Consider the following 16311-nt stretch of genomic DNA (forward strand, 5'->3'; position numbering starts at 1 on the left):
TCACGTCAGGAGGGAGCAGGGGAGGGAAGCTGCAGAATACACAGTGGCCTGCAACGGGCTGGCCAGTTTGCAGAAATAATTCTCTTCAGGCTTGGATTTGTCTGCTTGCCAGCAGATAAACCTGCTCCGTGGCTGCAGGCTTGGATCCTTGCAGTCAGATGGAGTGACATCAGGGCACAGATGCTTTGTGTTGGCTTTCCTTCTCTGCATGTATGGAAACACTTGATGTACCACCCAGGTTTTTCTGCTGTCAAACCCCCAGGTTGTCATTCTGTGTCCTTGTAGGACACTGGTCCTGTGCTGTAAACCTGCTGCAGCTCACCCACCCGCCTGACCTTAATTACTGTGATGTGAATTTCTAGAACCACCCCATAAACTGGCAGAGCTGTGCTTGATTCTTTCCCAACAGAAGGCTGTGAAGGCAGCATCCAAATACCATAGTGCATCAGATGAGGAAGAAAGCCAGCAGAACTCTTCTGGGAAGGAAACGGGGCAGCTCCACAGGTGAGCTATGAATCACCATAGTTTTACAGCTCAGTTAAAGCTAGAGGCATGTTTACTACTATCAGTATTTGTATGTCATTGCCTCAGGGAAGTCTGTTCTTAAGAGCAGGTCATTTATGACAGTGCTGTTGGGGTATATTTTGCTGTGACTGCTGTAGCCTGATATTTTGATTGTGTAGATTTTCATAGGTTGCCAATAGCAATTACCCTTAAACCGGAAAGTGTGATAGTAATACTCTTCTAATGGAAAAATGCCAATCTACATTTTGCATGCTGTAAATAGTGCTCAAAGAAAACTGTTTAGGCTAAATAAGGGTACATCACAGCCCAGCCAACTTTATTACATCTGAGAATGTAAAGAAAAAGCAATCAAAAAAGTGCTATTGAGAAAGCATTTGTTGTCACTGAAATGCTGTGTTTTCAGATACAGCTTAAAGTTTTCTGCCTTGTTTTTGTTGAGAAGAGCCATGTGCAGCTATTTCATTATATTTTAAATGAAAAATTTTGTTTGTGTAGTGTGACTATAGAGGTACAAGGGGAACAGTCATCTCGGAGCCCTCTAAGGAGGTTTGCCACATGCGGTTCCCTGTTCACATTTGTTTATTTCCTTATTGATGAAAAGAACAGAAAGAGGGATTGAAATATGCTTTAAATATTGAAAAATTCCTGATTTGTTTTATATATTAAATACAACTCAGCAGACTGGCTCGTCGAAGAAAAACAGTGAAGCTCTGCCGAGCTCTGTCTGACCTAGTGGTGTACACGAACTCTGTGGCAGCCCAGGATATAGTAGACGACGGTAAGGCTGCTGGCACAAGACTTGCACATGTCTCTTTCACTTTTCTGTTTGGTTAGGAAACATGTCTGTGTTCTCAAGGTTTCCCTTGTTTTTCAAAGATGTGTTAAAAGCAGAGTAGTTAGTTACCTGTTCCTTTTACTTAACTATGGAGAAAGAGTAAAGCACCACCTTTTCCTTCCCTAGGAAATATTCTTTCCCTGGGTTTCTTATGACATTCATGTTTTAGTAGCAATTTTAAAAATGAGGGTTTTTCAGGAGAACCCTTTCCTGTTTTCAGTTTTATAGAATTCGTCATGATCTTTTAACTTTATCAATTTTAAGTAGCATTTAGTAACGTAATAGATTTCAGTTGTGATAAATAGATGTGATCCCTGTTCAGAAAGCGTGCAGTTGTTTCACTAAACATGTCAGAGGCAAAATGGAAATTGAGAAAGTTGCAGAGGAATTTGTAGGAAAGGTCACCAAATGTACATGAACAAACTGTGTATGAAATTCTGTAATTCTATGAAATTAATTCCTAATTTAATGGGAAGAATTAAGGAGGGTGAAAGCACTGTGGAGAAACAGAGTCCAAGAAATCCTATAAGAACATAGTCTTGTAGAGATTCAGTCTCGTCATTCTGAGCTGAGATACAGCTCAGCTTTTTCCGGAGGTCCAGGTGCAGTTAGATGGTACTGCTGAACCCATCTGATGGCTCGTGGCCCTCTGGAAAGGAGGGCGTGCTCATCAGAGCACAGTACTGCTGCTGCCTTTCGTCTAGATCTTGTGCTTTCCTGATCCTAGCTGGAGATTGGCATGGAGAGATGGTACAGTTGAGTTGGTCTAACTGCTCCCTCAAAGTTGGGCACTCTTGCCTAGGAAAGTCTTCTGGACAGTCTTTCTCCCAGAGTGCTGATCAAAGGGGGTCTGCCCAAGGGGATAACATTTTCAGAGGGAAGACTTATGAATTGGAAAAGATTGCTTGGATTATTTAGAGAAAGAATGAGTTTGCAGAAACTTGTGTGAGAGAAATGGGCTGAGTGCTGCTATTAATGTGTTACAAGGACAAGAGCAAAATCGGAGCCCTGCTGGGCACTTCTTTCCCCTGGCTGTAAGCTCTTCAGTAAGATAGTTTTGATCATGCTGCCCATTAGTAGATTTCTCTAGAGATTCTTCATAGCAGTCATGTCTGGGGTTCTGCAGGAGAAAAGGCCCTAGCAATTAGCTTGAGCTCTTGCTTGGCTTTCCTTTTAAGTCTGGAAACTTGAGGGTAGAACAAAAGACCCTCCTGGAAGGGGAAACCGGTGCCTTTCAGTTACGCAATGTACATGATTTGCATATGACAAGACAATCTATCCTTGTAACTTTGGACTAAATCGCCTGTTCCCCTGATTTAAAATACACACAGGATCAACAGGGAATGTGCTATCATTCAGTGAAACGAGAGCCCACCAAGCAGTGCAGCAGAAGGCCGAACAGTTTATGCTTTACAACCAGAAACAGCTTACAAGGGTCTATCCATCAGCCTATCGGATTGACTCCAGCAATTTCAATCCTTTACCTTACTGGAATGTTGGTTGCCAGTTAGGTAGGTGTTGCACAGCAAACTTACTTCCCAGTTCTTGTGTATGTGCTAAGTAGGTATTAACTTTACCAATGACACCTGAGTTTTCTCTTTCAACAGTGGCACTAAACTACCAGTCTGAGGGACGCGTGATGCAATTAAATGAAGCAAAATTTAGGGTAAACGGCAACTGTGGTTATGTCCTCAAACCTCAGCAGATGTGCAAAGGTAATGTCCGACTATACAGTTATTACTGTAAGTGTCAAGCCTTTCAGAAAGTGTCTTCATGGTGAAGTTTTGAAGACACAAGAAAGGAAAGTAAGAACATATATAGAATCTTTCCTATTTCCATGCATTCATAACTCTCAGACTGTGTAAGTACTAGTATGCAATCTCTTGCTGTTATTATAGTTATGTTTTGAGGGCTCCATCTTATTGATATGTGCTTAAAAAAAGAAAAAGGGGTCCTAGGATAGCCAACTGCAAGAAAGTAGAAAAAGGTATGTGCAGTGGCCCAGGACCAAGTATCCAGGACTTGGTCCAGCTCTCAAGCAAGTCAGTGGAATTATTTTGTTCCCTTTAAAAGGGGTTTGGTTCAGTCCTCAAAACGCTGTTAGTACAGGAGCTGTGGTTTTCAGTGTTGTGCAATGGCAGTCCTTCCATATTTTGAGGATTTGGGATCCGATTGTGCCCCTGTGTCTCTACGTAATTTTCTTAATGTGGCCAGAAGAAGCAGTGGCATTGATTGAAGGGTACTTGAGAAACGGTAGAGGAAGTCTGGGTACTTGAAGCAGGCATTGCTGCTGCAGGAAGCGGCTTACTCAACCCTAGCTGCTTGTTCTTGTTAACATCTGGGCAGCTGTGCAAGAAACAAGATCAGAGTGCTGATCCGGTGATAACTATTGGGGTTTTTGAAGCTACTACTTTACAGAAGAAGGTGGTTTTTTTTTTCCCAAAGTAGTCTTGCAAAACCCTACTATTAGAGGGGTCCTTTCTGTCTTGTAATCATATAAACAAGGGCTGCTCAGCTCAGAAAAGGTTGTAAGAAAGTGGAATGAAATTTCAAAATTAATGAACAGCTGCTGCATATTCTGTAAATTACTTGCTTATGACTGAATTTTGGCTATATGTATGCATCTTGGGGGGCAATATTTATTCTCTGTATCTTTTTCCTTGCCCTTCTCGTTCCTTGCCGTCTTTTAGGCACATTCAACCCCTACTCTGCTGATCCACTTCCTGCCAGTCCTAAAAAGCAGCTTATTCTGAAAATCATCAGTGGACAGCAGCTGCCTAAGCCTCCTGACTCAATGTTAGGAGACAGAGGAGAGGTAAGATATTCTGATACCAACAGATGCTTCCATGAGGGGTCCTGGAGTGACATGGCAGCATGTGACTCCAATAAACTTTCTCCTTATCTAAATACACCAGTAAATTTCAGATATTGTCAAGCTTTTCATCACTAAATACTACATTTTCCCACAGAGTCTCTATCCTACACATGACGTTTAAGAACTGATTTGTTTTCTATTTTGAGGGTGACTTCACTTTTTTTGAAAATTAGTCATAGCTGGCCATAGCTCTTGAGACTACGAACCATATGTCAACTTATACTTCATGAAGCCATTTCCCATGATTGTGCTGCATTAAAATTCATGTGAATCAAAGGTTTTTTTAATTCTCATATGAATTTAAATTAACTCTCTGCATGAATTTTCCTAAAAATTTACTTTCATTTGTATCATTGGCTTGCTTTTAAAATACTTTTTTTTTTAAAAAAAATAGATAATAGATCCCTTTGTTGAGGTGGAAATTATTGGGTTACCTGTTGACTGCTGTAAAGATCAGACCAGGGTGGTTGACGACAACGGTAAGATAATCTAGCTGATTTCCTCTTCTTAGAGTAAAATATTAAGTAATTATAAATTATTCAGTATCTGTTATTACTTTCTAAACTGCAAAGCTTCTTGTCTGATGAAATCAAATGATTGTATTTTAACAAATTAATTCTGCTTTCTAGACAGAATTTCTGGTGTGGGGAGACAGACAAGCTAGAGGTGAAGGACAAGAACTGTTCACCACAATGTTTCTCCTGGATTGTTCTTAAATCTCATTTATGCAGAAGTTCCAAATATTTTTTTTTTTAATGTATATAAAATACATGTATAACTTCAAATGCAATGAAAACAAATCATGTCCTGGGCGGTTTCACTGCCACCTCAGCCTTCATGGGAAGGAGATGAATAACAGAGTGAGATAGCCTGTTGCAGCAGGAGAGGTGGCCATCAGTTCTCATAGGCAGTTGCAAAACCATGTGGAAAAAAGGTAGTTCCTGTTTGTTTTGGTCTATCTTTAGCCTACCATAGTTCTGCAAAACAACAGCTTGCCTTGGTATCCCTGCCAGCTACCCAGCCAGAACCATTTTGTTTGTAAAAGCAGTCCGAGAGGCAGATCTCTCACTTTTAATTACTTGCATAATGGAGACTGAGAGTGCCTAGATCTAGATGAGCAATAAGTAATGAGTTTTCTTTTGTGTATTTGGTCTGCTTGTTTCTTATGCCTCTTGCTATGCACCATAAAAATTGAGGCTAGCGCTTGCTGTGGACTTGTTTTCCAAAATTTCTGTTCTGTTTGTTTTACAGGGTTTAATCCTGTCTGGGAGGAAACACTCACTTTTACCATCCACATGCCCGAAATAGCTTTGGTGCGATTTCTTGTTTGGGACCATGATCCTATTGGGCGAGACTTCGTTGGACAAAGAACTCTGGCCTTTAGCAGTCTTGTGCCTGGTTAGTCCCACTTGTTTTCCTTGACTTAGAAATCTAGCTGAAGAACAAACACCTTTGAACTTAAACTTTAAGATGAGGTTATCAGCATAAGATATATGCTTATATCTCTGAGACTTCATGTATGAGCTTGGACAATTCTCCTGGTATCTTAGGGTGGTATATTCACCATTACCTGAAGGAGTTTGGGTGTCTGTGCTTTTGGAAATTACTACTGGTGTCTTATTTGTAACTTGGAGGCAGTTTGTACTGAGGGGCTTGGAAAACCTGTGAGAACATAAGTTTTACTAAAGGCATAAGGTGGCTTACTGTATATATTTCACTTTTATAGACAGTCATTGCCAGTTGTGCACAAAATGCAAACTGTTGATTATTTGTGGTGCAATATTTTTGTTGTATTAGGTTATCGTCATGTGTATTTAGAAGGACTGACAGAAGCATCCATATTTGTTCATATAACCATAAATGAGATCTATGGAAAGGTAGGTATATCTGGAAATTTACATCTTTTATGACTTCTTTGTTTCAATTCTTCTGATAAAAATGGATTTAAATATACCACAGAACCTCACAGGATTTGTGTGGTTTCTACATGATTCTTACAGCTTAGGTTCATGGCATTTTGTACATTGGATTAGCAGTGCCTAGCTCTCTCTGGCACTGATCAGTAATAAAATTTAAACAAATTATTCAGATCATAGAGCAATGAAAAAGCACAATGTCTGATTCTGTTGCCCTCAACTTGATGTCTTCATTTATACTCGTATCTGTATAGCCATCTACATACACTGCTAAGCATCAGCATGCTCAAGGAAGCAAAATGCAGTTCCTTATCCATAGTGTTTTCTCTGAGGAGCACTGAGCCAGGGCACCCGTTCACAGCACACCCATGTCCAGTAAAACACTTGGCTCTCTCCAGCTGAGATACCCCAATAACAGCGCAGACATGCTTCTGTCGGAGTGCTCAGGAAGCAGAAGGATGTAGCTCATAGTCTGTGGGGGGTTCCTTGCAGGTAATCAGCAAGGAAAGCATAACATACTGTTACTCCAGTCTTAGCATGCATGTACTTATGAATATTCTTACTGTTAGCACCTAATAATTATCATGTCTAGATACAGTAAGTACATTTCTTCAGTGTACTAAACTAATTTTATTTTAGAAGTAAATCTTGAGAACTGTAACTGCACCAGAACATGGTAATTTGACAAGCTATTTTTAGCAGCTAATTTAGCTTTAAATCTTTTAGGTTTTAGTGCATACATCTTGCTTTTCTGAAAGATTACTAATTTTAAAACGTTTTTAAAATGAAAGTAAAAGCACGGTGCTTTTTCTCTGCATTTCTGCTTCAACTGTCTTCATGAGGAATTTGCAAGAGGTCACTGGAGATAACTAGCACGAAGAAATTAAGGCTATATTCAACAGGATGCTGAAATAAAATAGCCCTTTGTAGTGATTTAAAAAAAGGAAAAACAAACACACCAAAAACCACAAACGCCCCCCCCCACCTTTATGAAGGGTATGGGTTGAAAAAAACAGTTAGCCCTCTGTCTTTCTCCCTTCTGAGAGTGGATGCAGAGAATGTCATGTCAAATATGTAAAACCACAGTTCTGCAAGCACCCAAGGAAAGCTCAGTGGAACAGAGATAGAAAACAGCATAGACAAGGCCTAGGGGCTGAGATTTGGTATAGTCCAGATCATCACTTAACACCACTACCTTTATCCTCACTAATCCCATTAGATCACTGAATGATCTAATGATGGCTCTGTAAAGCACTTAGATGTCTGTCTCGCTCTTGGCATCCTTGTCTCAGCACAGGGACCAGCGTTTCAGTGTACTCGTCTGCTCTTGCCTCCACAAATGTTCCTCCTGCAAGGGAGGACAGCGGCAAGGCGGTGGAGGGAACAGCACTGACTGTACCAGACCTGTGCATGTTCTGTGCGCAAAGAGAAGCTTTTAGTATTCAAGGTAGACTGGTAGTCCTAAATCAGTGTAAAAAGAAAAGCCGTAGTAAACAGCTTGGAATGCATCTGCAATGTATTCCTACATCTGTACACATCTGGGTACGTGTGTGAAATCACATACAGTTTTGGTGATAGTCTGTAGGGGAGCCTGTTTGGCTATTGCTCTTGGCTCATGTGCTCTTCAAAGAAGAAATATACTCAAGAAAAATAGTAAAGAATAGCTTCATAGGGAAAACAAAAGGACAAAAGAAGGGCAGGGGGGAAAACTCATTGAGACTTGATCTCTGTATCACTTTGTTCACCTAATGCTTGCCATAATGATGGGCTATATTATTTTTTCTAATGTACAAACAAAAGCTGAATGCACATTTGCATCCTTGTAAGTGAGGATATCTGGACAAGTTTGAGAGACACTGACATTAGACTAATAAATAGTTTTAAATTATTTGCTGTAGAGGGGTTATATTTACAGCTGATGTACTATTACCTTATTTGCTTGTATCACAGTCTTGAAAACATTAGCCAAATGTACTTGCATTTTTTTGCCTTTCAGTGGAGCCCTTTAATCCTCAATCCCAGTTATACAATATTGCACTTTCTAGGAGCCACAAAGGTAGACTTCATTAGCATGCACTTGCTGGGCACAGGTTTTTTGAATGGTTCCTAATCGCATGATCTGCAACTACCAAACTTACATCATTCTTCATTCAGACTCTGAAACATTTGAATATTGCTTTGATGAAGCCCATGCATAAAACTCCAAGTTAATGTGTAGCCTGTCACTGCAGTACACTTGTTACAGTCTTGTCATCTCAGATTAGGAGGCTTTGAGCAAACTTCTCCTGTAATTGTGGCAGGCTGCCATCCTAATGGGGAGAAATACAGACATGCATGAATTCATGGAGACCTATGCTGATAGTTCCTTGGTCAGAGTAGATGCGAATTGCTTGGTGTGAATTTTTGCTTTGCTGCATTTTTAACTTTGTCTTCATCATTCATAAATACTCTGAAAGCAACCCTTTTCATTGTACTCATTATATAATAGTCTGAACTCACTCAAAACTGTGGTTATTCTTTTTTCCTTTCAGAATAAGCAGCTGATAGGACTCAGAGGGTTGTTTAACAAGAACCCTAAGCACAATTCTGCTGAAACCAGCGGGCACTATGTACGGAAGCGATCTATTGGTGATCGAATTCTCCGGCGCACAGCCAGTGCACCAGCAAAAGGTAGAAAGAAAAGTAAGATGGGTTTCCTGGAAGCTACTGAAATTAAAGACAGTGCATCTGAACCAATAGACTTGAAAGACAAAGAAGGAGTTGTAAGGCGTACAAGCCGGAGTTTGCAAGCACGTCCTGCTTCTATGCCTGTGGACAAATATCTTCTTGCAGGACTGCCGTGCCCAGAAGATGAAACTGCCCAAGATGCCAAAGGAAAAGAAAACGCATCTGGTAAGATGCTTCCAAAATTACTTTTGATGTAGTAAGTTGAAATAGTCTATTAAAAGGCTTAGTTCTGCAGTCCCTATGCACGTAGTTTTATTCAACTCAAATAAGAGTTGCTGGGCTGAATTACATATGCTTAAGACTGTAGTATTTCAACAGCTCCTTGAACTCTTTGATAAGTGACACCCTGGAAAGCTGTCCAAACTAGGCAAATGAATTACAGTAATTTCTGGAAATGCTCTTAAAAGGACACTTGCCAAATTTATTTTCGTAATTTAAGAACCAACCTTCAATTACGCTTCATCAATTTCTGGTTTGCTACTGTCCCTTTACTTATAGAAACAGAGCTGCTGGCGTGGTGGGTTTTCTCTCCCCATTTTCAAGGAGGAAGAACAGCATGCAGCATATGTTTTTGGAAACAATGTGTGTAAAGACTAATGCAGGCTTTCAAATAGATGTAAATAGATGTAAAAGGGGTAAAAGTAGGTCAAACTTAGCAACAGTCTTGCTAGGTTACTTAATTTGATTAATTTATATGGAAAGCATATGTTAGGATAAAATCTTGGTCTTAAATTGTATTGTGTATCGATAATATAATTCTTAAAATAGCTTTTTTCTAAGTGTATTCAGCAATAATAGTCCTGGTTTTGAAATCCAGTTATTCCCATGACTACAGCAAAGTTAGAGTGTTTGACCTGCCTAATATTTGATTTACTGGAATATTTCAGTAAGTCTAGGAAGCTTTGAATACAATGGCTGTAATTCACTAGACCTGCTGTCTCCACCCTGAGCTTGTCCCTAGTCTGGGGCGTCTATACTGCTTTTTGGGGCTGTCGTGGTTTAACCCCAGCCAGCAACTCAGCACCACGCAGCCGCTTCCCCCTCCCCCTTCCCAGTGGGGTGAGGAGGAGGAAAGAGGGGAAAAAAAGTAAAACTCGTGGGTTGAGATAAGAACAGTTTAATAACCAAAGTAAAATATAATACTAACAATAGTAATAATGAAATATAATAATAATAACAGTAATGAAAAGGAATATAACAAAAAAGAGGGGGGGGGAAGGAGAGAAAAAACAACCCCAGTGATGCACAATGCAATTGCTCACCACCCACTGACCGATGCCAGAGCCGCGATCCGCCCGTCCCGGCCCACTCCCCCCAGTTTATAAACTGGGCATGACGTTCCATGGTATGGAATACCCCTTTGGCTAGTTCGGGTCAGCTGCCCTGGCCGTGCTCCCTCCCAGCTCCTTGCACACCTGCTTGCTGGCAGAGCATGGGAAACTGAAAAGTCCTTGGCTTAAGATAAGCGCTACTTAGCAACAACTAAACCATCAGCGTGTTATCAACATCATTCTCACACTAAATCCAAAACCCAGCACTGTACCAGCTACTAAGAAGAGAATTAACTCTGTCCCAGCCGAAACCAGGACAGGGGCTGTTTTTTGTTTGTTTGGGAAGAGCGTGTACACTCATACAGGCTGTCCCCATGAGGCTGCAGGGCTAGCCCGATCCTCAGCTTCTGGTCAGTTCTGACAGCGCAGCGTTTCTGCAGTTAGTCCCGCAGGGCTCTTTTACAGCTGGCGCAGGACAGCCAGAAGCACCGTCTGTCTTCCTTGGTAAGATGCAGAGAGCACACCGAGAACCTCTCTTGGCTGGTGGGGGGGGTGGTGGTGTGTGTGACAGAAATGCTGCTCTGCTCTGAATATTTTCAGCTATGGAGCAGCAGCTTCCAGCATCCACAGGAGCCAACCTATAATAGAAGAACTACTGGGCACAGATAAGAATGTGTTGTTAAGCCACCTTTGTTCTACTTGCCCACATTAGTGGCTTTGAAGGAATGGATAATCTGCACATCACCTTGTAAAACAGGTTACTTAGGAGAAACAGCAAGCAAAATCAAACCAATTCTTCTACCACCCTGAGAAGAAACTGTAGACACGAAAAAGGATATTCCTAGTAAAGGAAGTTGACTCTGAAATGCTGTATTTTAAATTGAAAGATCCTCTAGATAAGCCTGTGGAGATGATACAGCTCAGCCATTCTTCACAACAGATGTAATAATTTCTTAGATATTTCTTCCTAAAGATGCTACAGAAAAAGACACAAAATTCTTTTAGAAGAAACTTCCACACTTTTTGGAGGTCACAGGTATTCACTTATAGCAAAATAACTTTTGCAAAAAACACAGGCCCTGGTGGGATGACCTAAAAAGCTGTCACCGGGAATGAATCTTGCCCCTTCTAACTATGAGAGGACTAGACCCTGTCTGTTAGAGTCTCTTGCTCTAACGGCAAGCTCTAAGGCTTGCTTCATAACCCCTATGGAGGAGGACTGGCCACCTTAGATGTAAAGAAATGAGACATGAAGATGAAATTCCAGATGGAGTCCTCTCCTGTCCCCGAGGGACCTTTTCCCTTCCGTGTGCTACGGGGTCATCCATGGCTTAGTGGTGGACATAGAGAAAAGCAACCCGGGCCCTTTTTTTTGTGGAAGCACTTACCTTGAATCATGGTAAGAAAAGGTACAACACAGCCTTGTGCGTGTACAGGAATAGACTTGGGTATTCTCAGGAAGTCAGTTCAGCCCAAATATTTCAGACTGGGAGGTGGCTTCACCCTCAGGGAGGTACTAGTCAGATGAAATGTTTGTTATTGCAGGATGCCATGAAGAATGGAAAAGGCTGGCTGTCCAACAGAGATCTTTCTTGCTAAAATACTATGGCTGAACATACCTCTACTGACTCAATTGGAATTATGCCAAGTGGACAGCGTGCTGTCCATTTTCTCCTCTGTTCTTTACTGGGGAAAAAAAAAATCTGCAGATCAAAGAAATGTACATCTCTTCCATCCTTATCTAGGAGCACTGGAAAGCTTGGGAAACTTCAGATTTTGGAGATCAGCATTTAATACCATGTTCATTAGAAACAGTTCTTATTCCACCGAGGGGGTTCACTCACTGTTAATGAATGATCAGGGCTTCTCTTGTTTCTTCCGAGGGTACCTGATTTCTAGCAAATGTTAGAAACAGTATATGTTATGCCAAGCTTACTTCTATAGTCCCTGCTTAATTAAAAGCTCCAAAGGAGTGAGTCGTGGAGCTCAGATTTGGCATATAAAGACAAGTAAGAAGATTTGGTGGAGAAAATGTCTAATGCATATTTGTCAAGGAATTCAAAGTCTTGCTCTCATGAATGCAGTATGCTGGTAGAAGATCAAAAATGAAACCCTTAAATTGTAACACTTTGCAATAACTACATGTATAAAACAGGCTGGAGTCCATCTACTTGATGCTTTTTACTCAGCTCTTTTAAGCATGCATCTTGTTTCAAAGTATTATGTTTTTTAACAGAGCTGTTTTGTTCTGTCTTTATTGCCATGCTTCTTTATAGTACAAATCTGAATAGGACACAGCTGAAGGTAATACCATGTGCAAGCTATGATATGGTACCTCATTAACATTATTTGCAAACAAATATTACATCATGTGCTTGATGTAATAGACATTCAAAGGAAGTTTCAATGAAGTGCCTGCAGTTGTATTTTTCCATTTATTCATATCACTCAGATAATTTGTACTAAACCTGCACAACCCCATAATTAAGTTCTGTCACAACTATACCTAATTTTGCGTTCTCCATTTGTCTGTCTGAGGACAAAATAGTTGTTAATAAACAGAACACAATATTGTATGCAACTAATATGTTTCTTATTTAATTTAGCCAACAGTGATGACAATACAAATGAGAAGGAAACAAACTTGAAAGAATCTGTTTTTCCATGTTCTGAGAAAACAGCAAATACTTCAAATTTGGCATCTCAATTTAAGAAGGAGAATGACCAGAAGGAGACTGCAGTTGACTCCTTAGTACCACCTCTACAGGAGCAACCTGAAAATTTAGCTTTTGCAAGTGGTGTGGCTGAAACAAATTGCCTCATAGACTATCAGGAAAATAATCTTTCTGATGACACTGTCCCTCTAATGCAAGACTCCGATTTTGAACTTTCCACAGAAAAAACACGTGACAAAAACTGTGCAGACAGTAAAAAGGAAGATGACACAAAAGGGTCTAAGGAGGAGAAAATAACTCTTGTGGGGATTTCCCTTTCTCAAAAAGTAGAGATGGAAAATCACAAATATGACATCATCAAGAAGAACACTGCAGCACCTCTTTCTTTGACCGATAGTTCTTCTACCATTTGCTCTAATGCTCCTGATTTGCACTCCACTTTAACCATGCAAGACAGTGACATTTCTCGCCTTATAGATGAAGTTTCTTTAGCAAATGAGAGCGAGATGGATAGCGCTGTCTCAGCTCTGATCGGACAGTTTGATGTCACAGGTGACCAAACTAATCTTACCGCTGTCTCAAGCCTCCACGGCACTAGCAGCCAGACCTTCAGTATGATGGCTACACACCCACACATGCTTACCCCGGATCTTAACAGTCCCTGTAAGCACTTTACTACCACAAAATCCATCAAATCCCCTTTATTCTCAACTCCAGATACTACCATGTTCTCCAGCCCTGAGACTGCAGAGTATTCTGTGTACACAATTATCCATGAGGCAACTCTTACACCGGCTTCTGAGTGTAAGACCCACAGTGAATTAGTTTGCAAGAAAAAGTTAAATAGTATAGAAAATAACTTGCCTAGCTCTCCTTCTCCTTCACCTCTCTCTTTGCTAAATGCAAATCCCAAAAGAAAACGTGGAACAAGCTGGGAAGCCCCTGAGTCTGCCAGTTCTTTTGCTTCCAATAGCCTCATCTTTGAGGAGACGCTTGTTGACCCTCTCACAGGTGAAAATTCAGAAAGCAGCAGTCTTGTAGAAGTAGATGGGGATTCTCAAGATCTCTTGGTAACTGCATGTGAGTACAAAAGGGAAGACATGAGCCAGTTGGCTTCCCCTTTGAAATTGAGGCAAAAGCAGGACGCTGGGCATGGTGGTGAGAGGACCTGTGGGAATAGCGCAACCATTGAGCTCTGTGCTGCTGCCCTGGACTGCTTGGATAATATCAGGACTGCAGGGACTCAGCTCCCTTTTCCAATGTGTGAAAATGTTGGCTTTTTGTATCATCATCGTTCAGATAAGCAGAAAAATGTAATGTGTACCTCTGAGAGATCCCAGCTCAACATACCCTCACCGGTGCTCAAAAATGCTTTGGCTTTCCCGCCTCATTCAGCCATGAAGCAGACTAGCCCTTGCAAATCCAAGAGTCTTGGTGACTTGACATCAGAGGATATTTCCTGCAATTTTGAAAGTAAGTATCAATACATAAGTAGGAGCTTTATTTCGTCAGGCATGAGAGACAAGAAACTTGCTGCTATGAAGAATATGAGACCACATTCTACAGATGCCCTGACAGAACAGCTGAGGAAGCTGGTGTCCCTGGACCAGGAGGACAGCCATCAAACGCTATACTCCAGGCAGATTGATGAAGACTGCCCAAAAGCGCTGGTCAGAAAACTCTCATCCAGAAGCCAGAGCAGAGTGCGGAATATAGCCACCCGTGCCAAGGAGAGGCAGGAGGCCGCCAGCAAGCAAAAATCTTCTAACACAAGTAGCATAGCAGGGGTCGTCCTTCGGAACAAGCCCTCAGCATCTCCTCGCGTTATCAACAGGCATTCAACGGGCTCGTACATAGCCAGGTACCTGAATGGCTTCCCTGGGGAGGACGTGGAGGGCCGAGGAATACCGGAGGGCGCGTGCGCTGCTTTGCACTACGGCTGTAGCGACCAGTTGTATACACACGATTCTGTTCTGCAGCTGGAACCCAGTAGTGATGATAAGCCTGAAATTTATTTCCTGCTGAGACTGTAGATTGTATAAATGTACATCTTCAGTGTTTACAAACTATTTCATTGAAATGAAGGATTTTTAGCAAGAAATACTGTTTTGAGGGTTTAAATTATTTAGAAATGCAATTTTGTGCTAGTGATTCAGTCATGATTTAATGTGCCCTTTCCTGTCAAAGCTTATGTAAATAGAAACCGTGCTCCATCCTTATATATCTATTACTTTCATTTAGAAATTAAGTGAAGTAGTCTGGGGACTATTTGCATGCAGTAAGCATTTGTAGCATTTTGTATTTGTAATGTATGTCATTTTTAAGTTGAGCACATCTGTGCTCAAAAGCCTAACATTGCAAGGAATGCAACAGTATTCTGTTTTCCTGATGTCCTATCCTACTGTTTGGAAAAGCATTTTTAGTGATCACTTTTGGCCTTTTGTGCAAATTCTACTAAGCATAGTGCTTTCTGCTATTGATAATGTCCTTGGGATTAGGCTGCTGAACTAGGACTCATGCAGCCCAACAAGCAGCGGTCTCGGAATGGGACCCTTCATTAGCATCGCTGTTTTCACTCTGACTCGTACTTAATTGTTAATATTAATTTTACATGTTTCCATGTATGAACTATGATTCTACAGCAAACCATTTGTAGAATTAGGGTTAGTCCAAATTTGTGAGTAATGTGTAGGTTTGTCTTCTGCCTGCTCTATGAAGTATAACGAGAGTTGTCTTCCTTTTTGGTAACCGTGTTGAATGCTCATTTCAGGACAGAGTGGAGTGTGGGAGTAATTCTGCATTTATGAATGGAAAACACTTAATTTCTACGTATTTTGTTACGTATTTTTGCTATTGGTTGTGTGTGTAGCTTCAGTACAGTAGCAGATCTGTTTTATGTATATTTGTAATTTTATTGCTAAATTGTTGACAGTCAGTGGAATATTTAAAGCTGACACGGTAGAGTAACTATTTTGACTGTCCATCTTCATCTTTTTCTATGAAGGCTGAAAGTGAATTGAGTGAGTAATCTCAAACACCTGAAGCTTCCCTGTAGGGAGCAACATAGCTTTATTTTGGATTTAAGATGTTCTTTGCCTTCGCTGTAAGTTTTTTCTTATATGTAAAAGACATACCTTTTACCTCTTTCTTTTGTAATGCAGAATATTATTATTCTTGAAAACATCATTAAAATAGATTTTTAAGCACTTGGTTACATGTTTACTGAAACTTCAGCAAATACAATTATGCTTAAACTAACAGTCGTTAGTGATTGCAGGCATCGGTCTTGTCATAAGCTTGCAATAAGGTTTCAGAAAGGGAAAAAATTCCGTCATTTCACATGATGGTAATGGTTCTTAGCTAGACATCTGCAGCTGAGCTCTTTCTCTTTTCTGGATAGGAAGCCATGTTTACAGAGTATGTCTTCACTGCCTGCATATTCCCATTTTGTTCCATTAAGGGTCTAACAGATGCAACTGGCTGTTGT

The 16311-nt window shown here is 40.8% G+C and overlaps 1 protein-coding gene across 1 annotated transcript in view; it reads left to right on the top strand.

Annotated features, from left to right (window-relative positions):
* Positions 1 to 14857, top strand: part of PLCH1 (phospholipase C eta 1) — a 71614-nt gene extending 56757 nt beyond the window's left edge. Inside the window, exons 13-22 of the mRNA XM_050902341.1 lie at positions 410 to 504; positions 1206 to 1303; positions 2692 to 2871; positions 2968 to 3075; positions 4051 to 4175; positions 4630 to 4714; positions 5487 to 5633; positions 6033 to 6112; positions 8683 to 9043; positions 12756 to 14857. Of these exons, the coding sequence (XP_050758298.1) occupies positions 410 to 504; positions 1206 to 1303; positions 2692 to 2871; positions 2968 to 3075; positions 4051 to 4175; positions 4630 to 4714; positions 5487 to 5633; positions 6033 to 6112; positions 8683 to 9043; positions 12756 to 14857 (3381 nt within the window). The remainder of the gene's footprint in view (positions 1 to 409; positions 505 to 1205; positions 1304 to 2691; positions 2872 to 2967; positions 3076 to 4050; positions 4176 to 4629; positions 4715 to 5486; positions 5634 to 6032; positions 6113 to 8682; positions 9044 to 12755) is intronic.
* The last annotated feature ends 1454 nt before the right edge of the window (positions 14858 to 16311 follow it).

Source organism: Gymnogyps californianus, chromosome 10, assembly GCF_018139145.2.
Source record: "Gymnogyps californianus isolate 813 chromosome 10, ASM1813914v2, whole genome shotgun sequence".
Classification (NCBI taxonomy): Eukaryota; Metazoa; Chordata; class Aves; order Accipitriformes; family Cathartidae; genus Gymnogyps; species Gymnogyps californianus.